The 23,836-nt window shown below is 48.3% G+C and overlaps 1 protein-coding gene across 1 annotated transcript in view; it reads right to left on the bottom strand.

The window, feature by feature from the left end:
* The window catches only part of TRIO (trio Rho guanine nucleotide exchange factor), a 3,834,156-nt gene that overhangs the window by 548,341 nt on the left and 3,261,979 nt on the right, over nt 1-23,836 (bottom strand). Inside the window, exon 31 of the mRNA XM_069613780.1 lies at nt 20,905-21,003. Within this exon, the coding sequence (XP_069469881.1) occupies nt 20,905-21,003 (99 nt within the window). The remainder of the gene's footprint in view (nt 1-20,904; nt 21,004-23,836) is intronic.

Genomic DNA, 23,836 nt, shown 5'->3' with positions numbered 1-23,836 from the left:
GCCTGAATTATAGTAATTGCTGTCCTTTGTGTAACTATTTGATACTGCTCACTTACTCTTGAGATAAGTCTGGCTGCTCAGCCACTGCTACCACTTTAATTGTGTAGTACAGGCTTGTACCAAAGGTGAATTTGTACTGTCACTTGTAGTCTTAATTGTGTGTGGTGTTCCCAAAGGGTACTGCATATAATTCTGCTTAACAAATCCAGACAACCAAGAAACGTCACAGACAACCCTCATGCGGCCGTTCGACCCATACACCACAGGCACAGCACTCAGGTGGGATGTATGACTACAGCAATTTGAATTGCATCTAGAAGCAAGAGACATAACTGAAGATAAGCGAAGACGCACGCTCCTCCTACTGAATATTGGTGCTGCAACACAACGCTTGTTCAACATACTCCCCAACAACAGAGCAGTGGATGACTAGAACAGAGCCAAAGTGGCACTTACTAACAAGTTTAAGCCAGAACTCAACCCTGATAATGAAAGGTTCCACTTCTGTATGACCCGCCAAAGGGAAAAGGAGACAATCGATGACTTCCACGCCAGGCTGAGGGAGCTAGCTGTGGGGTGTGAATTCCCAAACGAGGAGTTTGCAATCCGTCTGCAAATCATAAATGGCCTATCGTCCGAAAAGCTGCAGAGAGCCATTTTATCCGATAAAAATTTTCCACTGACCCACATTCTAGAAATGGGAAGGCTCTGAGAAGGAACCGATGACCAGGTTGCAGTGATGGAAGCTGCAATTCAACGTTTGCCGCTGGATTGCCCCCGGAAAGGCGAAGAAGTCGCAGCCATAAAAATGGGTCCAGACAACCGGCCGCAGGAGGAGAGGCGCCCCAACTACACAAAGTAGTGCGGTGGCCCATGGCACAGAACCGAACTGTGCCCCGCATGGGGTATAACGTGCAGGAAATGCAAATGCTTGAACCATTTTGCAGCAGTGTGGCTAAACCCATCAAGCCCGAGAGAGACAAACCAACAACAAGAACGCCAAAGGGACCCCAACCAATGCAAATCATCTCGCCAATCGAGAGAAAGTGGGAGAGCTAGAGCAGTGGATAGCTCACAGAGGTCATCCAGAAGCAGTGAATCCGAAGAATCATCCGACGAGAGTAGGTCCCCTGACAAACGAAAGAAAGGCAGAGAAAGACAAGTAAGAAAGGCCATCATGTACATATGATCTCAGCCATATAACCGCCCAGAACAATACATGGGAAGAGGAGAAGACAGAGCAGTCGACCGTCCTGCAGAGTCCTGTCAGATGGGAACCCCACCAAGGTGGTCATAGACACAGGAGCGACGGTCAACGTCATGCCAACCCACACATATAACAAACTTGACCCAAAACCAGCGCTTCAAGACAGGCGTGTGGAACTATTCGCATATGGCAGCCGAAAGTCACTACCCATACAAGGATAATTCCGGTCGAGTCTGACCTATGATGGAAACTCATGCCGAGCGAGAATATATGTGGTGGACGCTGGCCTGGAAACGCTCTTGAGTTGTCGAACAGCAGAAAGACTGCGCCTGATACAGTTTGCATTCAGCATCAATCCTACAGGGATAGACAGCCTTCTCAGAAAACACCACAGAGTATTCCAAGGCACTGGGTGCTTCCGAGGCAGGACAATTAAATTACATATCGATCCAAGGATAGAACCAAAAGCAGTACGGCACCGCCGCATTCCATTTCCCATGAGACAACCTGGCGAGAAAGAGCCTGAAAAACTGGAGGAATTAGGAATCATTGAAAAGACCTCTGGACCCACCCCATGGGTGTCAACGGTGGTTGTCGCACAAAACCGTAACAGCCAAATGTTTTAAGAATAGGTTTAGACATGAGACTACCCAATGCAGCCATCGGACAAGAACACCACGTCACACCAACCATCGACAAACTAATCGTAGACCTGACTGGAGCGGAGCCAATGTCTTTAGCAAGTTAGACCTCAGGTGCGGGTATCATCAACTGCGGCTGGCTAAAGAATCAACATACATAACAATGTTATCGTCCCTCCTAGGCCTGCAGAGCTATAAATGACTAAACTTCGGCATATTTTCCGTAGTGGAGGTGTTTCAAAATGAAATTAGGAGAGTTCTGCACGACCTGAGAGGAAGCAATGATATACGCAAAGACATACTCGTTTATGGCACTACCGCAAGCGAACATCACGAGCGACTCGCAGCAGTCCTACGACGCTTAGAGGAGGCCGTGCTCACCCTGAATGCGGAAAAATGTGACTTCAGCAAGAAGGAACTCTGCTTCTTTGGGTATGTCTTTAACTCCAATAGGGTATCACCGGACCCAGCCAAAGTGAGTGACATAAAGAGCACAAAAGCCCCAACATCAGCCACAGAGATGAGAAGCTTCATGGGCATGTGTCATGATCTCTGCTTCCAAAAGATCAGGACTTGCCCGACTCCCTTGGAAGCAGACCCATAACCCCGGTCCGAGTGCCAGCCAGTCCCAATTGGGACCTTTTGGACCCTGTCCTGGCGCCAGTGGCACCAGGCTCATAAAGATGCCCAGTCCCAGCGCTGGAAGCGCCGGGCTCATAATGCTTGGGTGGACTTACCTGCAGCAGACCATGCTGCTTACTTACCTGCCAGTTGAACCCCTGATCCTCTTCTGTTTGGGACTACTTTTCCTGTTGGGTGGGGCAGGAGCCACTCCCTAGGTTCAGAACACTGGAACTCTTCTGGAAAGCAGGAACTCTTTTCTTACCTAGGCGTGGCTGTGGAAGGAGACACCTAAGCACTACAGGAGGCTATTTAAACCACACCCGATGGATGAATCTTGCTTTGTGTTATTCTGCATTCTCTGCAGCAGAACGCTCATCGTGTCTTCTGCTTCTGATCCTGGGCCTAAGGGAACAAAGGCTTACCATCCTGGAATCCAGTCTTCAGCAGCACCTGTAAAGACAAAGAAAGAACAGGTTAGCACTACGGTCTTCAGTGGCAGCGCATCTCTTACCTGGTCCATCGGCTGTCACCAATGCATTCTGGCATCTGAAAAACAAAGGCTTACCTACTCTTCGCATGCTCCGGAGGTCTTCGCACTGCATTCCGGCATCTGAAAGACAAAAGCGTACCAGCTCTTCGCACGCTCCGGAGGCCTTCGGCGCTGCATCCCGCATCTGAAAGACAAAAGAAGGTGCGTTTAAAGACATTGGGCAACTTTATTACTCACGTGCCATTACTCCTTCCCACGCCGAATCCAGTGGGTATTCCAGCACTCTTCAGCTTCTCTAAAGCTCCGAACTTGTACCTGCAAGATAAAAGGGACAGTTAGTGCGCATCGTGAAGCAGGCTACAAGCGCTTACTTATGTGCTTCCAGGCGCTTCTATTCCTCACGCGGGTTCGATCCTCAACTCTCATCAGCCCGCCATCCGCCATCGCCGGAACCCTGCAAAACAAGAGATATCATTACAAAAAACTTTTAAGACATTTGAAGTGCCCAGAACTTACCGTTCGTGCAGTTAACGACGGACAGCAGTCCTCTGAGGTCAAGAGGCCTGCACCCTTATCCAGTGAAGAAACTGGTTACGACACCCTGCCCCGAGGCAGATGGAGAGCTCGGCGTTCACTTACCTAAGGTGAGGGCGTTAACCTTTGGGGTTCTACAGGAGAAGAGAAAGGGAAGAGGAGAGAGGCACCCAATAACCCCAGTTCATTAATCCCATATTTTCTATCTGCAGACATCTTACTCTTCGAGTCAGACATACAGTGCACAGAGGTCCAGCCCAAAGAGCCAACCGTGTGTTACACATCACCTTTGAAGATACGGCATTCACCCAGACAAGACCGGCGCCTCTGCGGGAATCAGGTGAGCGTTACAGAACACAAAGCCTACCGCAAAACTCCCACCCAGGCGCTATGGAAACCTCGGATACCGACCAGCTAGCCCAGTTACTTGGGGAACTAAGAGCAGAAGTGCATGCAGCCCGTCAGGAAACGAATGCTCTAAGAAGGGAACTGATTATTTCCAAGGAGCGAACAGACGATCTCGCTAGACAATTGCTACAGTCACAAGCCGGACAAACTCCGTTACCCGCATCAGGGGCAAATCTTCCTTCAACATCCTCTACGAACCCAGTGCAGATCAACCTACCTGGGAATGTACCTCTGGCTCCGCCCGAACGATTTTCTGGTGACCCAAAGAGGTTTGCAGTATTTATTAATCAGTGCCGGTTGCACTTCTTATGCCGGCCAGCAGCCTTTCCAACTGATCAAGCTAAGGTAGCTTTCGTGCTTTCGTACCTTAGTGGCAATGCGGCAGACTGGTCGATCCCTCTAGTTAATCAAGATGATCCGGTTCTCCATGATTTTCAAGCTTTTCAGCTCAGTATGGAAAAACTGTTTGCAAGACATTCACAGGGGCAGGCCTTGGACAATGAGCTTCTTTCATTGCGACAAGGTAATCAAGACCTTTTGGCTTATATTGCGTCTTTCAACAGACTGATAGTGGAAACTCGATGGCCTGAGAACAAAAGGATTACGCTGTTTTATAGAGGTCTACGTGGAGAGCTCAAAGATGTGTTAGCCCAAGTAGTGAATCCCCCGCAAGACTGTTTGGACTATATTGACTTAGTCGTTCAAATTGACCACAGACTGCAGAACATGAAGGCCGATCGTTCCAAGTTTGATGCTCGAGTATTTTCCAAACCACCAACTCCTACCAAAGGAGTAGACTCCGGGGAACCCATGCAAATAGGGGGTCTGAAAGGACCACTAACACAAAAGGAGCGGGAAAGGAGAAAACAGTTGCAATTATGCCTCTATTGCGGAAACTCGGGGCACTTTCTTCGAGACTGTCCGGTGAAACCAGCCAAGAAGGCAGTAGGAGCTGCAGTTACCAGGGTCACAAACTCTGAGCAGGGAAACGACCTCGCCCGACAAGAATAGAGGTCCTCTTGCCGAGCGTTAAAACCAGTTCCGTGACCTCGCATTTCGTGATACCTATGGTCCTCATTAGCCCTGAACATCCGGATCGATTACATGCGATTGAAGCTTACGTCGACAGCGGTGCCATCGGCAATTATGTGGATCATGAAATGGTTTTGAGGATGAATCTGACTCTTTGTCCAAAGGCTGTAAAGGACGTCATTACTACGGTGGATGGTACGGAGATAGCCTCCGGACCAGTAACGCATACCACCCAAGAAGTGACGCTAGTAAGTCAAGATGGACACCATGAGAAGATCGTGTTCGATGTGATCAAGGCCCCTCAGTTCCAGATTATTCTAGGATTCCTTGGTTAGAGAAGCACAATCCTCAGATCGATTGGCGAGCAAGAACGGTTCAGTTTCCAGAATGTGTCTCTACTTGTCACCCTCGACCTGGTGTTGCACTGGCAGCAATTGCCTCGGAGGCTCCCCAGTTACCTCCTGAATACCTAGAATTCCAAGATGTTTTCCGGAAGGATCAGGCTAACTCTCTACCTCCTCATAGGTCTTATGACTGCCAGATAGACCTGATACCTGGATCTACTCCTCCTTGTAGTAGAATTTATGCCCTCACCGAGCCTGAGAATCTTCACCTCCGACAATACCTGGATCAATACCTAGCGAATGGGTTTATTCGTCCTTCCAAGTCCCCTGCTTCCTCAGCTTTGTTCTTCGTTCCAAAAAAAGAAGGGGACCTTAAAACTTGTATAGATTATCGCGCCCTGAACCAGATCACCGTTAAGAATAGATATCCGTTACCTTTGATCCCTGAACTCCTGGACCAAGTCAGAAAAGCATGCATATATACAAAGCTGGATCTTAGAGGAGCCTACCACTTGGTACGAGTGAAAGAGGGCGATGAATGGAAGACGGCCTTCCGCACCAAGTATGGGCTATTTGAATATCAGGTCATGCCCTTCGGACTTTGCAATGCCCCGGCCGCCTTTCAATATTTTATGAACGATGTCCTCAGAGAGCTCATAGATGTGTGTGTTGTTGTTTACATTGATGACATCCTCGTTTATTCTTCATCGGAAACTGAACATCGGAAACACGTGAAAATGGTCCTCGAGAGATTGCGTCAACACAAACTTTTCGCTAAGTTGGAAAAATGTGTTTTCAACGTGACTGAAGTCGAATTCTTGGGATTCATATCATCACCTAGCGGAGTGCGTATGGATTCAAAGAAGGTCGATGCAATTCTCAAATGGCCATCGCCATCCTCCGGAAAAAGGTGTTCAAAGCATGTTAGGCTTCGCTAACTTTTACCGCAGGTTTATCCCCGAATTCTCTCGAATAGTCCAGCCCATCACCGCCTTGTTAAAGAAAAGCAAACGTTTTGAATGGTCTACCGAGGCGGAACAAGCTTTCCAGAATTTGAAGACTAGATTTATCTCTGCACCGATCTTAAAACATCCTCGCCCAGAACTCCCCTACATCGTTGAAACTGATGCTTCGAGCCTTGCCATGGGGGCAGTTCTATCACAAAAGGACCCAGTAACCAATCAGTTGCATCCCGTGGCATTTTGGTCCCGCAAATTCTCGCCTCCTGAAATCAATTACACTATTACTGATAAGGAACTTCTAGCTATCAAGTCCGCCTTTAAGGCTTGGCGGCATTATCTTCTGGGGGCCCGACACACCGTTACTGTGATTACAGATCACCGAAACCTGCAATATTTGAAAACCGCAAAAGCTCAATCCTCTAGGCAACTCGGTTGGGCACTATTCTTTGCCGGGTTTGACTTCATAATTACCTATCGACCTGGTACAAAAAACGGTAAAGCTGATGCCCTTTCTCGGATGGGAGTGGAAGAACATTTGATCAATCCTAAACCTGTACCTATCATTCCCGAACAAAGAATTCTAGGTGTAATCGCCACACAATCCATAGAGGAAGTTAAGGATAAAGCCAGGCTACTGGTAACTCCAGCAGACATACAGAATTGGCATCTGCAGGGAAAGGACTTTACGGTGAAGGACAACCTATTATATTTCCAAGAACGGTTATACCTGCCCAGCACAGATTTACAGAAAAAGGTAATCTCTTGTTATCACGATTCTTTAATGGAAGGACATCCCGGTATGACCAAGACCTCGGAAAAGATCAAGCGCTACTTCTGGTGGCCGTCTTGGAAAAAAGATATCAGAGACTTTATAATGTCCTGTGGAGTATGCGCCCAAAACAAGAGTGAAAAGGAAAAACCTGCCGGCCTCTTGCGCCCTATTGACATCCCGCCTCACCCTTGGCATACGCTTTCTATGGACTTCATCACCGATCTACCTCCATGCTCCGGATACAATCCGATCCTAGTAATCGTGGACCTATTCTCCAAGATGGCGCATTTCATTCCACTCAAAGGCTTACCAACAGCAGCAACTCTGGCCCGAGAATTTCTCAAAAACATCGTCCGACTGCACGGTTTTCCTTCAGTTCTAATTTCGGATCGAGGTAGTCAATTTATTTCTCATTTTTGGCGAAGTTGCTGTCGGTCGGCTCAAATTGATGTGAGACTTTCGACTAGCCACCACCCTCAAATCGACGGACAAACCGAGAGGACCAATCAAACTCTGGAACAGTATTTGCGTTGCATGCTACGACAAACTGAAAAAACTTGGAAAGATATCCTTTGGATAGCCGAATATGCCTACAATAACTCTGTCCACTCAGGAACTGGGAAAACCCCGTTTTTTCTTTTATACGGTAGTCACCCTCGAACCTCGGAGTTGGATCCACTCCAAGATCTTGGAGCACCAGCAGTAGACCACCTGCATTCTACAATCACCCAAGCCTTTAAGGAAGCCGTTTCTCACCTTCAAAGGGCTAAAGAACAATACAAGAAAGGAGCAGACCAACATCGGAAGGAAGCCCCCCAATATCAAGTGGGAGATCAAGTCTGGTTATCCACCAAATATCTACCTCTAAAAGGACCACGCACATTCAACCCAAGATACCTTGGTCCCTATTCCATCACTACCATAGTAAATCCAGTAGCGGTCAAGTTGGACTTGCCCCCTCACATGAAGATACATCCGGTCTTCCACGTCTCTCTATTAAAACCCGTGCAACCTCAAACCCGACTAACTACATCTCCAAAACCTATTCTAGTTGATGGAGAACTCGAGTTTGAAGTCAAAAGCATCCTGGATTCCAAGATCTCCAAATCTAAACTATTTTACCTGATTGACTGGAAAGGCTACGGTCCCCAAGAAAGATCCTGGGAACCTGCAGAATATGTCCACGCGCCTCGTCTAATCAAAAGATTTCATCGAACATTTCCTAACAAGCCCAAACCCCCGGAGAAGCCCGGTTTGGGAGGGGCCTTGAGGGGGGTGCCGTCATGATCTCTGCTTCCAAAAGATCAGGACTTGCCCGACTCCCTTGGAAGCAGACCCATAACCCCGGTTCCGAGTGCCAGCCAGTCCCAATTGGGACCTTTTGGACCCTGTCCTGGCGCCAGTGGCACCAGGCTCATAAAGATGCCCAGGGCTGGAAGCGCCGGGCTCATAATGCTTGGGTGGACTTACCTGCAGCAGACCATGCTGCTTACTTACCTGCCAGTTGAACCCCTGATCCTCTTCTGTTTGGGACTACTTTTCCTGTTGGGTGGGGCAGGAGCCACTCCCTAGGTTCAGAACACTGGAACTCTTCTGGAAAGCAGGAGCTCTTTTCTTACCTAAGCGTGGCTGTGGAAGGAGACACCTAAGCACTACAGGAGGCTATTTAAACCACACCCGATGGATGAATCTTGCTTTGTGTTATTCTGCATTCTCTGCAGCAGAACGCTCATCGTGTCTTCTGCTTCTGATCCTGGGCCTAAGGGAACAAAGGCTTACCATCCTGGAATCCAGTCTTCAGCAGCACCTGTAAAGACAAAGAAAGAACAGGTTAGCACTAAGGTCTTCAGTGGCAGCGCATCTCTTACCTGGTCCATCGGCTGTCACCAACGCCTCGCGCTGCATTCTGGCATCTGAAAGACAAAAGCTTACCAGCTCTTCGCATGCTCCGGAGGCCTTCGGCGCTGCATCCCGCATCTGAAAGACAAAAGAAGGTGCGTTTAAAGACATTGGGCAACTTTATTACTCACGTGCCATTACTCCTTCCCACGCCGAATCCAGTGGGTATTCCAGCACTCTTCAGCTTCTCTAAAGCTCCAAACTTGTACCTGCAAGATAAAAGGGACAGTTAGTGCGCATCGTGAAGCAGGCTACAAGCGCTTACTTATGTGCTTCCAGGCGCTTCTATTCCTCACGAGGGTTCGATCCTCAACTCTCATCAGCCCGCCATCCGCCATCGCCGGAACCCTGCAAAACAAGAGATATCATTACAAAAGACTTTTAAGACATTTGAAGTGCCCAGAACTTACCGTTCGTGCAGTTAACGACGGACAGCAGTCCTCTGAGGTCAAGAGGCCTGCACCCTTATCCAGTGAAGAAACTGGTTACGACACCCTGCCCCGAGGCAGATGGAGAGCTCGGCGTTCACTTACCTAAGGTGAGGGCGTTAACCTTTGGGGTTCTACAGGAGAAGAGAAATGGAAGAGGAGAGAGGCACCCAATAACCCCAGTTCATTAATCCCATATTTTCTATCTGCAGACATCTTACTCTTCGAGTCAGACATACAGTGCACAGAGGTCCAGCCCAAAGAGCCAACCGTGTGTTACACATCACCTTTGAAGATACGGCATTCACCCAGTCAAGACCGGCGCCTCTGCGGGAATCTGGTGAGCGTTACAGAATGGCGGCCTACTGCGCCAGATTCATACCCGACCTCTCTACCATTGCAGCACCCCTATGGGAACTAACAAAGAAGGACACACAGTGGGAATGGACAATGGAGCACCAGCAAGCATTCCAGCAGATAAAGGACTCACTGTCCGGCACCACAAGAATGGCATTATTTAACGTAGAGCGGCAAACCGAGCGCCTGGTGGACGCCAGCCCAGTAGGGTTAGCTGCAGTCCTGACACAAGTAGACAAGGACGGTGGCATAGATCCAATCGCGTTCGCCAGCCAAGCGCTAACGAAAACAGAGCAGAACTATGCGCACATCGAGAAGGAGGCACTAGCGATCCTGTGGGGCTGCCGCCACTTCAGAGTATACTTTCTGGGCCAACCGGCCAACGTGTTCACCATTCATAAGCCACTGATCCCCATCTTCAAGGGGTCTGCGCTACACCCCCCAGCAAGGCTATAGAAGTGGATGCTGCAACTACAACCATTTAACATCGATGTAGAGTACAGGGCCGGAGCTGACAACACTGCAAATTACCTCTCCGGTCGAGGAACAACATGCAGCAGAAACGGAAGAGCATGTGTGTCACGTTGTCGCATGCGCATGGCCACGAGCACTCACACTACAAGAAATAGCGGACAAAATGAAGATGGATGCGTGCCTGCTGAGAACCATCCAAGCAGTCCAGACAGGGTAGTGGAAGAACTACCTGTGGGCAGTGGCCCTGCGCACACCAACAGCCCAGGAAAAACTACAAGCAATGTTTGGGATTCACCACAAACTCACACTGTCAGGGGAAAGCATGCTGCTAAAGGGACATAGGATCATCCTACCAAGCATGCTGGAAGAAAGAGCTTTGAAGTTAGCTCACAGAGGCTACCAGGGCATTGTGAAGACTCAGTCTTACCTAAAATCCAGAAAGTGGATGCTGCGAATTCACCAACGTGTGATAGAACTAATCGAATTGTGCGCAGCATGCCAATCGGCAAGGAGGCTGGCCCCACCTGGACCCATCAGCACTCCGCGAAGTCACACCAGGTGGGAGGCAGTAAGCATGGACTTCTGCACCATTGCCGGAGAGGGTTATCTCCTAGTCCTAGTGGATGAGTTCAGCCGCTACCCAGAGGTACAACATGTGATGTCTACAAGCGCAGATTCGGTGATCACTGCACTCAAAAAAATATTTGCAGTGCATGGAATACCGACCAAACTGAAGAGCGACAACGGCCCAACGTTCACGAGTCAAGACCTAAAACAATTTCTCCAAGACCTGACTAGCAAACACAAGAAGATCACCCCATACTGACCGCAGGGTAATGGCGATGCAGAATGGTTCATGGGGTCTCTGAACAAGGTCATACGAATTGCCAAAGCACATCATCAACCTTGGCTCACAGCGGTGTACAGATTCCTGCAAACCCATCGACAAACACCCCATGTGTCAACAGGAGTGAGCCCATCAGCGCTCATGTTCGGAGTGCCGATCCAAGCAGAACTCCCCATTCACCGGAGCTGGGTGAGACCTGATCCTGACATTCCCTTAATCGAAGAAAGGCGAGAAAGGAGGAACAATCAAGAGAGCCAAGCACGCCATGCTCGACACAGGAAACGTCAACCTGGAGACACTGTACTGGTAAAGAACAGAGCACCCCAAAAGAAAACGACAATGAATTATGAGTCATACCCATGGATAGTACGGGATGCAAACCACGGTATGATCACCGCCACACGAGGAACCAAAGTGGTGACTCGGAACGTGTCTCAATTCCGGAAAGTACCAGAAACAATGTGGAAGGAACAACTGGAACACCCAGCAATTAATGCAAGCTCTCCATCACAGCAAGAGACACTAGAGCAGACAGAGGACAATTCCGCACCGCCCATAGCAATTCCCCCAGCAAGACAACACCTCCAAGCCCCCACAGGGCGAAAGAGCCAGAAAGGTCCCACTCGCGATATCAGCTAAGGGAGAGACCAAAACCATCATCCCGTCTTCATGGATACGTGCTACAGGGGGTGTACCGCCGGAGAAGCAAAGCAGAAGAACAGCCGTAAGAGACCATCTGTTACATAAAGTTATAGTGTTTATCATTCTAAGTTTAGGAGGAGAGTGGTATATCCATAATGGGCCCAGTCAGGTGTTTGAGGGGAGACCTGAGTTACGTGACGTGGGCGGGCAATAAAGTTAGCCCGGACATACGACAGTCCGAGGCTGGAGGCTAAACTAAGTGGTCACTGTATTTTATTGTGCGTGTGTATGCCTGAGGGCCGTGCGGGCCTATGAACTGAACGTGTTCCCTGCTCATTATCCGGGCACACTTTGTAGGACAGAACACCCTACATCTTTCTTGGGAACCAAGAAGTAACACACCAGCGTTCCTCAATTTGCACGATTTCAAACAAACTACACTACTCCCTTCATCAGCAGCAGAGCGATCTCTTGAAAGGAATGAATCCAGATGACAATAAGTGGTACTGTTTTGAGTTTTTATTTTCAGGTAGGGCAGACAGTCTCCCTATTCCACAATCTGTAATACCCATCTGTCTAAAACTATTCTGCTAAGCCCGCCTGAAGAGTGGAATCATTCCCACTACAGGAGACGAGCAATACCCAATAAAGGGAAAAACTAAAGCTGTTCAGCCCCAAACGATAGATGAAACCAAACCTGGACTGTTTGGACTGGAAGCACTTATGCCCCTTGAAAGGCAGAATGTACGTTTGCCCTAGTTGCATAATGCTGGGACTAATGCCAGTCTTTCGAAAGGAAAATCAATATCTTTCTCACTTGCAAGAGAGAGCAGATAAGGAGGCAGAAAATCCCAATGTTTTATCAGTTTAGCAGGAAGCCTTAGGGTTCCTCAGGCTTTCATCAGTCTTCATTCTCAATTAATCAGAGTAACAGTCCTAGGAGTGCCTCTGAATACTTGCTCCACTGCTCCATGACCATAGCATGGCCGATGTAATCTCTTGTGTCTTAAGACGTTCTTGTCCGTATCCTTTACTAATTTAATGGAATGGCCTTTGTATGACCTAATGTGGTTACATGTCTTCTAGTCGCTTCCCAAAATCATGAATGTAAGAGTCTGAAGTACAAAACGCATTTATGGTACACCAGGCAAAAGTTCCTGAAGCAAAGATATTTTGTTCCCATGGACCGATTTAATAGGCTCTCCATGTGCGGAGTGGTAGTGTGGGGAGTGTTAAGATGTGGGTCTGGGACAGGCATTGGCTGTCTCAACCATTAGACGCTCAGGCATGGGATGACCTGTCAAAAAAGTCTGAAGGCCAAGCCCTATAATTCTGTGCCAGATGTCCGTCAACACAATGTACCTTGGCTGTCCTACTTCATGCCACTGTCAACTTGTCAATTTAATACTCACTAAATGGTAGTACGGGAACCTTACTTATCATTGGCTTCAGGATATCTGTTAGGGCATGCAATTTAACTTCTTCTGATGAAGCAGGAGCAGCCAAGTCCAGGGTGTCCACAGGCCTTGTTACTACAGCTGTCAAAGCATTGAAAGTCAGAACAACAGCTGCAATTGGCAATATGTCACTTTCTGAATTAGGCCAAGTGTCAAATCTGCTTGCATCCCAAAAGTCACTATGGTATCTGTAGAAAGAGTACTTGGAGCGGTCGTCTTCCCACTGTCACAAATGTCGCAAAACAACTACAGCGTTAACCGAGGTCGGCCTTGGCTGACACAAGAACTCTTCAACAGTGTCTGGCAGAAAATGCTCTGATCAAGCCATGCACAGCGGCACTGATGGAACAATGATGGAGGCCTCTGCACTGTCAAGGGTATAGGCACTGATGACAATGATGCGGAGAATGAGGAGGTTTGCATGCCAGGGCAGAAGATGCAGATGGCAATGGCTCTTCAAGCGCTTTGCTGGGGCACAAACCGTTGGAGTGCAGGGGGAGAAGAGAAGACTTGTCCTATGCTTGATGGGAACAGCAGGGAAGGGAGGTTTCACTGTGACCTGCTCAAACACCTTGAGCATGGGAGTGTGAAACGCTTGCCATACCTCAAGCTTGGAAAAGACTGCAGGAAAAGAAGGATTTGGGTCACTTGTCTCAATAAGCTAAGGTGCAGAGTCAACCGACTCTGAACTGTGTCTTGGCCTCAAGAACTGCTTCCTTATGAATGAGGAATGTGCATGAGAAGCGAAAGACTCTCTGCAAGAGTGGTGGTGTTTTTTCTTCTCTTTCTCTGCAGCACAAGAGGGACATGATGGCGCTGGTGTCTCAGGCACAGACCAGGAAATCTTTGAGGTCTCCTGAGTAGTTCCTCCGTGGTTGACATTTTAAAAACAGATTTGTTATGTACTCTCACAGTGTAAATCGGATATTTCCAAACTTCTCTGTGTCGTCGCCCTTCTCCAGGCACCACACACGCAAAAGGTGGTAATCCTTGATGGACACGGAGCGGTGGCAATCTGTGATGTCCTTAAAGCTTGATTTTGGTGACAATGTGAAGAAATGTTGAGTGACTCTTCTTTTGAAAACGAGGACAACAACGTTGATGGCTCCACTTCCAGTGCAAAAGGACCCCAAGAGTTATTGCTGAGCAGACCTCAAAGCTGTATAGCAGCATGCAGAAGCTTCAGAAATTATTTCTGGACCAGATTGTGTTTACCTAGAGCTCCCGCAACCGGGCTGTCCAAGGACAGATATACTTGACTAACCGATTTCGATACATTGGAGGGCAACCAGTGGATCCCCGACATTCTCAGCTGTTCGGCGGTCCACTCCCCGTGAGACTCGGAAAGTGAGGGGCGTGCGGTTGGACTTGGGGCGCCTTTCAGAGATGGCAGGCGAGGGACGATCTACACCGCCCATCATCCTGTGAGACGCAGCAAATGCTGAAAAGTGAACTGAGAACCGGGGGCTCACCTCGCCCCGGTCCCTTTTGGCTGGTGACCCCCGATCCCCATGCAGCTCCCACTGTGGTGGTTTGGTCGAGGCGGGCTGTGCAACCAGCCTGCTGGAGGCGGGACGCCTGCCGTACTACGTTATCTAAACTGGCGGTTTGAGACGGAGGTGAGTCCGTAGCGGGGGGAGCCCAGACAACATATGGACACTGTGGAAGTATCAGGGGAGCCACGGCTCCTCAGCCTCTCTGTAAAGACACCTGCAACGAAAAGCTTCCTAGGCGATTCCCCACTAGCCTGTGCACCCGCTTCTGCCCACACAGCGCCACCCCCCTTGCTTGCGAGGCACCATCGTCCCTCCATCCACTGTAATACTGGCGGAACATAGAGTGGATGCATTGTGGCTACTACAAGCACCATCTGGTAGTCAACACTTTCAGCCCCTCTACCTCCCATCCAGATACGTGTCTGGCAGTCCTGCTTGCGGGAGACCCGGCAGCCATTTTGGGGCAGTGCAGAAACCATCCTCTACTATCAATCCGTCGGAACTAACTAAAGACCGTAAAGACCCGGGGCACGTGAGACTGCATGTGCTGCTGAGGATTAATTCTACAGGTGCCACCTTAATCGCTGCTTGGCATAGACCACATGCAGACCTGGGCAAATCTAAGTTGTGACCATGTCATAACCTGATAAGATTACCCTGGGATCACCCTTAATTGATTTACTACCTCGGATCTTGGTGCTGCTCTCACTCGACTGCCTCTCTACCAAGCGGAGGACAAACTGCCCTGGAACGGGCTGTGCACAGTGGACTGGTTGGCTGGGGCGCCCAACACACCAGTGCGCCCACCTCCTCTATCAGCAACTCTGGCTTGCTACACAGGATTACCAAAGGGGGAGGGCTAAGAAACAACGCTCCATGAGCCAATATATTACATTTATACCTAAACCTTCGACCACTAGCGGTGCGGCCGCTGACGCAGAGCCTGAATCTGCACCGATGGAACTCAGTGAGGGATTCGCTAAGGTGCATAGCAAGCTTGATGATATGACCAGCACCATTGACTTCATTAAGACACAAATTGACAAGACAGACCAATGCCCATTGAAGGCCCAGACAAGGGTGGGCACAGTGGAAGATGATATGTCCACAATGTGGGTCGAACTGGCTACACTCTCCAGGCGAGTAATTCAGGTGGAGAAACAATATTCACATTATAGGAGTCCCTGAGGACAACACTGAATCCTCCCTGAAACAATGGGTAGAGTCTACCCTGCTACCACTTCTGGGGAACCCGTCATTATCATCGCAATTTGCTATTCAACGGGCCCACAGGTCCCTGGCTCCTAAACCTAAACCCGGAAGCCCCGCATGGCCCATCACTGCCCGCATACTCAATTACCACAACAGAGATGCAATCCTTCGGTCGGCCCGGGAGCAGGGAGACCTAATATTGGGTTCAAACAGGATAGACATCTATCCTGACTTCTCAGTGGCTGTTCAACAAGAGAGGAAATCCTTCCTGGTGGAAGGCTATGTGACAACAGCTTGAAATATGCGATTGTTATACCCTGCCAAACTACGATTTGAATGGAACAACAAAACATTCTTCTTCACAATACCAGGCAAAGCCATGAAGTTCTTGGATGAAACCTTACCAACACCCTGAGCCCTGGTTACAAAACCCAATCGCTGTACCCGCGCAGGTGGACTACTCTTTTCAGCCCTTGCACTTTCAGCGGATCTCTTTATGCAGTCAGTTTTGCAAGCCTTGACTGCTATTTTGCTATCGTCCATGATCCTTGGAGGAGAACCTCCTTCTCCACAGCATTGCAGAAGACGGCGAACATGCTACCCCCTTGGGGTACAATTGTACTAGAAGTATGTTAATACTCATCCTTTTTTTTTCTCTATAACTAAGTCCAGTGACGGCCCGGGTGAGCCAGTGCATCAGCTTCCCTATGCAATGTTGCGTTCGTGGTTGTAGGTATTTTAGATGGTGTATCATCACCCCATTTCTGTGGGAGATGTGGGTGGGGGGGTTTTGGGGATGTTTAAAAAAAGGTTAAGAGAGGTCTGGGCACAGATGGTCACTCCGAGGTATTGGGATGGTTGAATAAAAATGTTGGATGTGATAATACTGTACGATCTGTATCAGGATATGTGACATAACCTGCCTTAGTTGGAATATACGTGGCCTAGGCAATCCAATAAAGCGCCGCAAGATGCACCTATATGTGGATAGACACAAGGTTAAAATCCTGTACTTGCAAGAAACCCATGCCCTATCTGCAACCTGCGAGGGGTTCACTAAGAACTGAGGTGGGAATCACTTTTATACGTCATACTCCTTACAATCCAGGGGAGTCATGACCTTGGTATATAAATCCCTTCCATTCCGGTGCAAACATGCGAAAATAGACCCTCTAGGTAGATATGTCCTGGTGCACTGATCTCTTGCAGGGAGGGAGTTGGCACTGATGAATATTTATGGCCCTAATGTGGATGGCCCCCAGTTTTACATTAACGTAATGGAGGAACTTGGCTGTTACCCACTGAGCCCTATACTATGGGGAGGGGACTTCAATACTATCCTAGACCTGAAGCTAGACAGATCCACCCACGCTCAGAGGGCTATCACACGAGCAGCCTCCACTATCAAAGAGGGCTTACAATCACTAGGACTGGTAGATGCTTGGAGAACACTACATGCAAATTACCAATCCTACTCCTTTTAGTCATCGGTCCACGATTCCTACTCCCGCATAGGCTCATCTCTGATACACTTCTTGGAGGGGTTAAACAAACACGCGTCCACGCACCTATTCCGACCATTCTCCAGTCAGTATCTCCTTGACATTACCAACAATCTCCAGGCCATGTAATAACTGGAGATTTAAATCATTAGTATTAAAATATGCTGTGTTTGTATTAATGACCACGTACAATTATTTTTTGAAAAAACTGTGGGTTCTGTACTTTCGCCCGGCACACACTGGGAAAGCATCAAGGTCTACATTTGAGACAATCGCGATGTCTGCAGAGTTCAGTGTCCTAAAGCAATCCGACACAGTGTAGTGCAATGTGAGGGCAAACACTCCAGGAACTAGAATGAGGGCTAGCTGCTGATCCCCCTACTGCCTCGTTGACACAGGTCAAGGAGTCCATCGACACCTTTAGGATGCATGCTGAGCGAGAAGTAAAATTGTTTGACGCCCCCTTGTTGGCTGGGAAGTATGGCGAAGGCGAGAGGCCTGGTAAACTGCTTGCCCGCATGGCTTGTTGTGAAAACGGCAGCGGATGCAGCGGATGCATTCCAATTGTAACTGACGCCTCTGGTAGCCCAGCACACACACCCACCAGCCATCAATGAGGTGTTCACAAATGTCTATACGTACCTCTATGCCAACAAAGACACACGCACTTTGGAAGAAATTAACATGTTTCTTGATACTCTGCTGCTCAGTAAACTCTCACAAGATACCAGGGCCCAACTGGACTTCCCGGTCTCACTTAAAGACATCATCCACGCAATTGACCATCTACCTTCCGGGAAAGCCACAGGCACGGACGGCCTCATGGCTGAATTATAGAAGCGCTACAAGGAGGTCCTTGTCCCCTACTTTCTGAAGATGTGGCAGGAATACCTTGTGTCCCAGTCACTCCCTGGCAGCATGCATGAGGCGGTTATCACAGTTTTATTGAAACCAGAGAAACCTACAGATCAATGCCCCCTCTCCCTAATCAATACAGTTGTGAAGGTGTTCGCAAATATACGGCCCACTTGACTGATGCCGTTCATGCCATATGTCATCCACCTGGATGAGTCAGGGTTCATCCCAGGAAGATCCACAGCACTGAATCTGCAACGCCTTTTTAACATATGGGCACGGATAGACCCGGGGGTCCAGGCAGTGGCTGCTAGACTAGACATTCAAAAGGCGTTTGATTCTGTGTCTTGACGATTCATGTATGCCTTATTGTCAAGGTACTAGTTTGGCCAAGTGTTCCCTGAAGCTTTATCCCGCCTTTATACATCACCGGTGGCCAGGGTCAGTACAAATGGGTTGCTCTCCTCGCATTTCGCTGTAAGCAGAAGCACTTGTCAGGGATGCCCCTGATCTCCCCTGATATTTGCTATTGTCAGATATAGTACGCCTTAAACATAGACACTGAGGTATCAGAATGGCGTGAGAACGGCAGATAATTTCCCTTTATGCAGACGATGCGCTGTTATATATTCGGAACCCCAGAGAACACTTAATGCCCATTATGTAAGATATTTTGGACTTTGAAGAGGTTTTGGGCCTCCGAGTAAATTGAAGTCAGAGCTCTTCCCCCTCACGGACGCTACCACCCGACCTCAAGACCTACAGGGTTTCAAGTGGGCGCCAGAGACCATACGCTACTTGGGGTTGACAGTCGCCCAGCCCGTCTCTACATGACCGCAACTACACTGTATATATGACTCAACTGCGAGCTAAACTCGCAAACTAGATCCACCCATCCATCACAATCGCTGGTAAAATAGCACTTCTGAAAATGAAAGTACTCCCTAAGCTTCTGTATCTGTTCCTCAATGTACTGTTGTGGCCTGGGAGAGCACTCTTTCAGGAATTAGAAAGTAAAATTTGCAAATTCGTCTGGCACTCCCGTGCAGTACGGTTCAAATGGGATACATTAACACAACCACACGATAGGGGAGGGTTTGCAGCACCTAATGTCCGGCTATACTAGATGTCTGCACAGGCACAATTTGCAATCTCCTGGTTTGAGAACAACTCACCACACTCACGTACAGCTCAAGAGACTCTCAGCGGGCGACAGGGATCTCCAATTGCTAGTTCTCCCTGCCAGGTTTGCGGATGACTGTGGTTTTGACCCACCTAGTGTCACAGCACTGGCCTGGCGTTAAACATGGATGGAGATAAGCGTTCCTGCTCCATACCATGAAAACTTCCACCTTTGGAAATGTGTTCCCTCCCTATCACAGGTAGATTCCGGCTCCCGTGGGGCTTGGATACGACACAGGTTCTGCACATTGGGATCACTGTTCTGATTGAAGTTACCACCAAAGACCACCGACATACGTGGATTGGTGTGTAGCATGACCTTCCAGTGGTTGCAATATGCTGGCCTACGAAAGGCATGTAGGAAACTGTGGGGTTGCTTCCCGATTGAACACCAGAACAGTGCTCTGCTGGGGTTTGTTTTGACTGCACACGACAGTCGCAGCTGTATGTCATCCTTATAACACCTGATTCAGGCCCACTCTGACATACCACATCATAATGCATGGGAAAAGTGGGCTGTGGACCTCCAACTATATGTAAACAAAGATTTCTGGTCTGATATGTATGCACAAAAATGGAAGGTGTCGTACAATTCCCGATTCAGACTGATGCAACTAAAAGTGTTGCACTGGTATCACTATAACCCAGGTCTGCTTCATCTGTTCTCCAAGTAGGGCACTGGGGCATGCCCATGCTGTATGTTTCCTAATGCTTAGTATTTTGATATGATATGGGACTGCCCCAAACTTACGCCCTTTTGGAGTGATGTCTGTGCAACATTGTCTGAAACGACCTGTAAAACTGTCGATCCCCTAGCACTACTGCTTGTCCAGTGCACACACTTTGCTTGTTCCGTATCTCTGGCCTGTCCTTGAGTAGCACGAGTATGTTTGTACGATTGTGCCTTCTCTTGGCCAAACACTATATTTTGCTGTGCTGGACGAGTGTGCATGTTTCCAACAAAGACCATTGGCTAAAGGATGTGGTGTGGGCTAATTATATGGAAGATAAATAAGCACATATGCAACCACCCGAGGCTCGTCCAAGCAATATATGGTCACCACTTAAGACGTACCTCCTACACACAATGTCAACGTCCAATGAGATTTCAACCACACAGTCCATGCGAACTACACACCCCTGCTATTGGAGTCCCTGGACATTAACTATGTGATCTACCCTACTGTTCACTCATGTATCCTCATTTCATGCGTGATATTACCCAAACAAAGGTCCAGCTGTCCTGAATTCTCTACCAGCAAAGATAGCTTGTTGTATTTTGACATGAGTTACCAAGTGTGCTAATAAAAAAGGTGTTTAAGAAAAGAAAGTTTATGCATTCACCATTTCTGAATTCAAGTAATATACTTGCTTTGACCTGGATACCACAGATATCAATTTGAAATCAGGTTTGAATTAATTTCGCCAACATCACTATCATTAAAAAGAGCACTGAAACAATGTAAACAACAACAGGATGGTAGTAAGTGATGTCAAAACTATATGTAAATAAAGACAAAACACATTAAAAGTATTTACCTTCAGAACAATTTTGTTGTCAGACGGAGCTCTTCCTACCCACAGGGCGAACTTGGAGGGATCGCCTTCCACGTGTTCCGTAACACCCAGTTCTGAGGTCTGACGTGGTTGGGGCAGGGGGAATAATAGAAATAATTATAAACAAATTATCATCTGGATTGCATTAAGAGCCTGTGGCTATTTTGCAGGAAGTAATCAACAATAAGAAACACAGAAGGCTAAAATGTTGACCGAGCAACATTAAAGAAATTGGTAAAGTTGGCTTGTTGAGAGATTTGTGTGACAATTTATGACAGCCAGGATTTCAAGATGAATTAAAAGGAATATGTTATTTACCTGTAGCTCCTGTTTTCCAGCATTGGTATCTTTCATACATCCACATCCTGTTTGAATAGGTTAGACAGCAGTACACACAGCTATGTATACAATGCTAAACCAGGAGGTGGACAAAAGGCTTACCTTCAGGATAAACCTCACCTTAGGTGAGCAGATGCTGAAGGACAGGACTAATGCGTGAAGTCTCTTGACACAGTAAAACCTGGTGAAGGTGTGGACAGACCTCCATGTTGAAGTCCTGCAGATGTCCACAAGGGGAGCACCAGAGAGGAAGGCAGTGGTAAATAAAAAAAAAAGCACTTGTGGTATGTGCCATAGGCCGGCCATGAAGTATCCTGTTGGCCAGTGAATGGCAAAAGGAAATGCAAGCCGAAAGCCATCAGGACATGGAGGCCTTGGACAGCCCGTTGCCGAAGGTCAAAACGCCACAAACAGCTGAAAAGACTTTCTGAATATCTTAGTATGGGCAACATAGTACTTTAGCGCACACATGACATACAGAATTGTGGAAGGTACGCTCAGCAGGCGAGGAAGGAGAGCCGAAGAACACACGAAAGTACTAAAGGCTCATTGAGTTGAAAGAATGAGAGAGCCCTAGGCATGAAGGTGAGGTTTGTAGACTTGTGGAAGATAAATAAGGCACATTGACAGAGCGAGCCTGGATTTTACCAACCCTCCCTGTTGAGGCAATGGCCACAAAGAAAGCCGATTTCCACGACAGGAACTTGATGTCCACTTTATGTAAAGGCTCAAAAGAATGTTGCATCGGTTTGCAGAGCACAAAGTGGCGTTCCCAAGCCAGTGCTGTAGTAGCGCAAGGTGGAAAAGCATGGAACAGGCCATGAAGGCGATGACACCACAATGAAGGCGTGTAAGTAGTATGAGTTAAGCGAGGCATGGTGGCGAAATGAACATTGATAGAGGAAGGGGTATGATTTGTTGCAGCTGAAAATGGAAGGCAGCACACCAAATTCAAAAGCGTTTCTGCTTGCTTTTGTAGAAGGAGATGGTGGCAGGTGCCCAGGCATTCGCTAAGATGTCCCTGCAATCTGGGGGCATGTTTACCTGGCTGAACTGTAGTGCAGCAGGAGCCAGGCTGTCAGATTGAGCTGAATGCTGGGGCATTATAAAGGACTGTTCCCTTGTTCCTGGACATGAGGTCGTACATCCGCAGAAGTGTGATGGGTGGCATCGATGAAAGAGCTAGAAGATCTGAATACCAAAACTGTCTCAGCCATGATGGGGCCACAAGAAACAATCTGCACTGCTGCAGTTTGGGGGCAGACAGAACTCCAGGCACAAGGATGACAAAGGTGTCAACCCGGCTGCCTGGTTGTGGAAACCTGCCTGCAAATTTAAGGCATTTTGAATCGTCCCTGGTGGGAAAAATGTCAAAGCCTGGCATCCCCCACATCCAGAAGATTGTGGAGGGTTTCCGCTCATGACAGTAACTAAGTTGCCTGATGCTGTTTGCCTGCAGTGGCAGCAGGGAGCATGTCTTCCTCTGGTGAGGTGCCACTTGCCTCCTGTAAATCTGCCTCAAGAACCACTAAGTCCCCCTGTTTCCTGTAAAATTCCACTGGGAAGTCCCTTATTTCTCTAGGGTGAATGGGCCCAAGTCCAAATGGGAATGCCCCCCCCCCCTTGTCATAAATGTCCTCCAAGTGGGGCATGTATGCTCTCCTGGGGAGCAGGAGATATTCCCTCGCAACTCTGGCTTTGCGGGCATCAGTCAGTGCCGCAAGAGTGACCAGAGGTCAGAAGACCGACGCCTGGAGACAGAACGGTGTGAGCCTTAGATGTGACTTTGTCGCATCTGTTTGTGGATTCCCTGCCAGCCCATCGGAGTGCAGTGAAATACATCAGCTTGGCAGAAGCCTCTAGTGCTCAGGCCGTGGCCACCGGCATCAGGGTTGAAGCCACCTGCGGCTTGGAAAAGATGTCAAACATCTTCATTCTCAACACCACCCACTGTTTGGAATTAGAGGACTGTGGGAAAATGTACCTGTGGAACCTCTTCCTCAGAGACGTCCTTTGAGTGGTGGCTCCTCTTCTTCAAATACAAAGAAGAGTGATGCTTCAAAGAACCATCAGGCGATTTTGACATCTAACGATCTTTCTTCTTCGTATCCTTTCATGCTGGGGGCGGTTCTTGGGTGCCGCGGCCCATGCCAGGTGACAATGTATGGGTTTATCACCTTTCTCCTTGTGGAGGAAAGTAAAAGGTTTTGCCTCTTGTTCTCAAAACCTGTGGGTGCATCGATTGGCATTAACAATCCTGGTGTTGTGGCTTTGCCCAAGACATTAAAGGCAAATGCGAAGCAGGTCTGAAACAGACATTTGATGCACACATTCCGCACAGGGTTTTAAACCAGAGGACTTTATCAGACTGGGCTTTGCAACCACAAGGAAGAATAGAAGCAAATGATTTTTGAGCAAATCGAACAAAGTTTAAGAGCTGTGTTCCTAAAGTGAACAGGGTGCTTGGAAAAAAGGAACTGGGGCCACGGGGTGCAGCGTTTCTATATATACTAGACCCAATGTCATGTACGGCATGGGGAGCACAGAGGCATTGGACGGAGCCGCACTGCGCCCC

This window comes from Ambystoma mexicanum, chromosome 5p (assembly GCF_040938575.1).
Source record: "Ambystoma mexicanum isolate Mex_15411 chromosome 5p, UKY_AmexF1_1, whole genome shotgun sequence".
Taxonomy (NCBI): Eukaryota; Metazoa; Chordata; class Amphibia; order Caudata; family Ambystomatidae; genus Ambystoma; species Ambystoma mexicanum.
The sequence above is the reverse complement of the archived record's forward strand: the minus strand, read 5'-3'. Positions and strand labels throughout refer to the sequence as shown.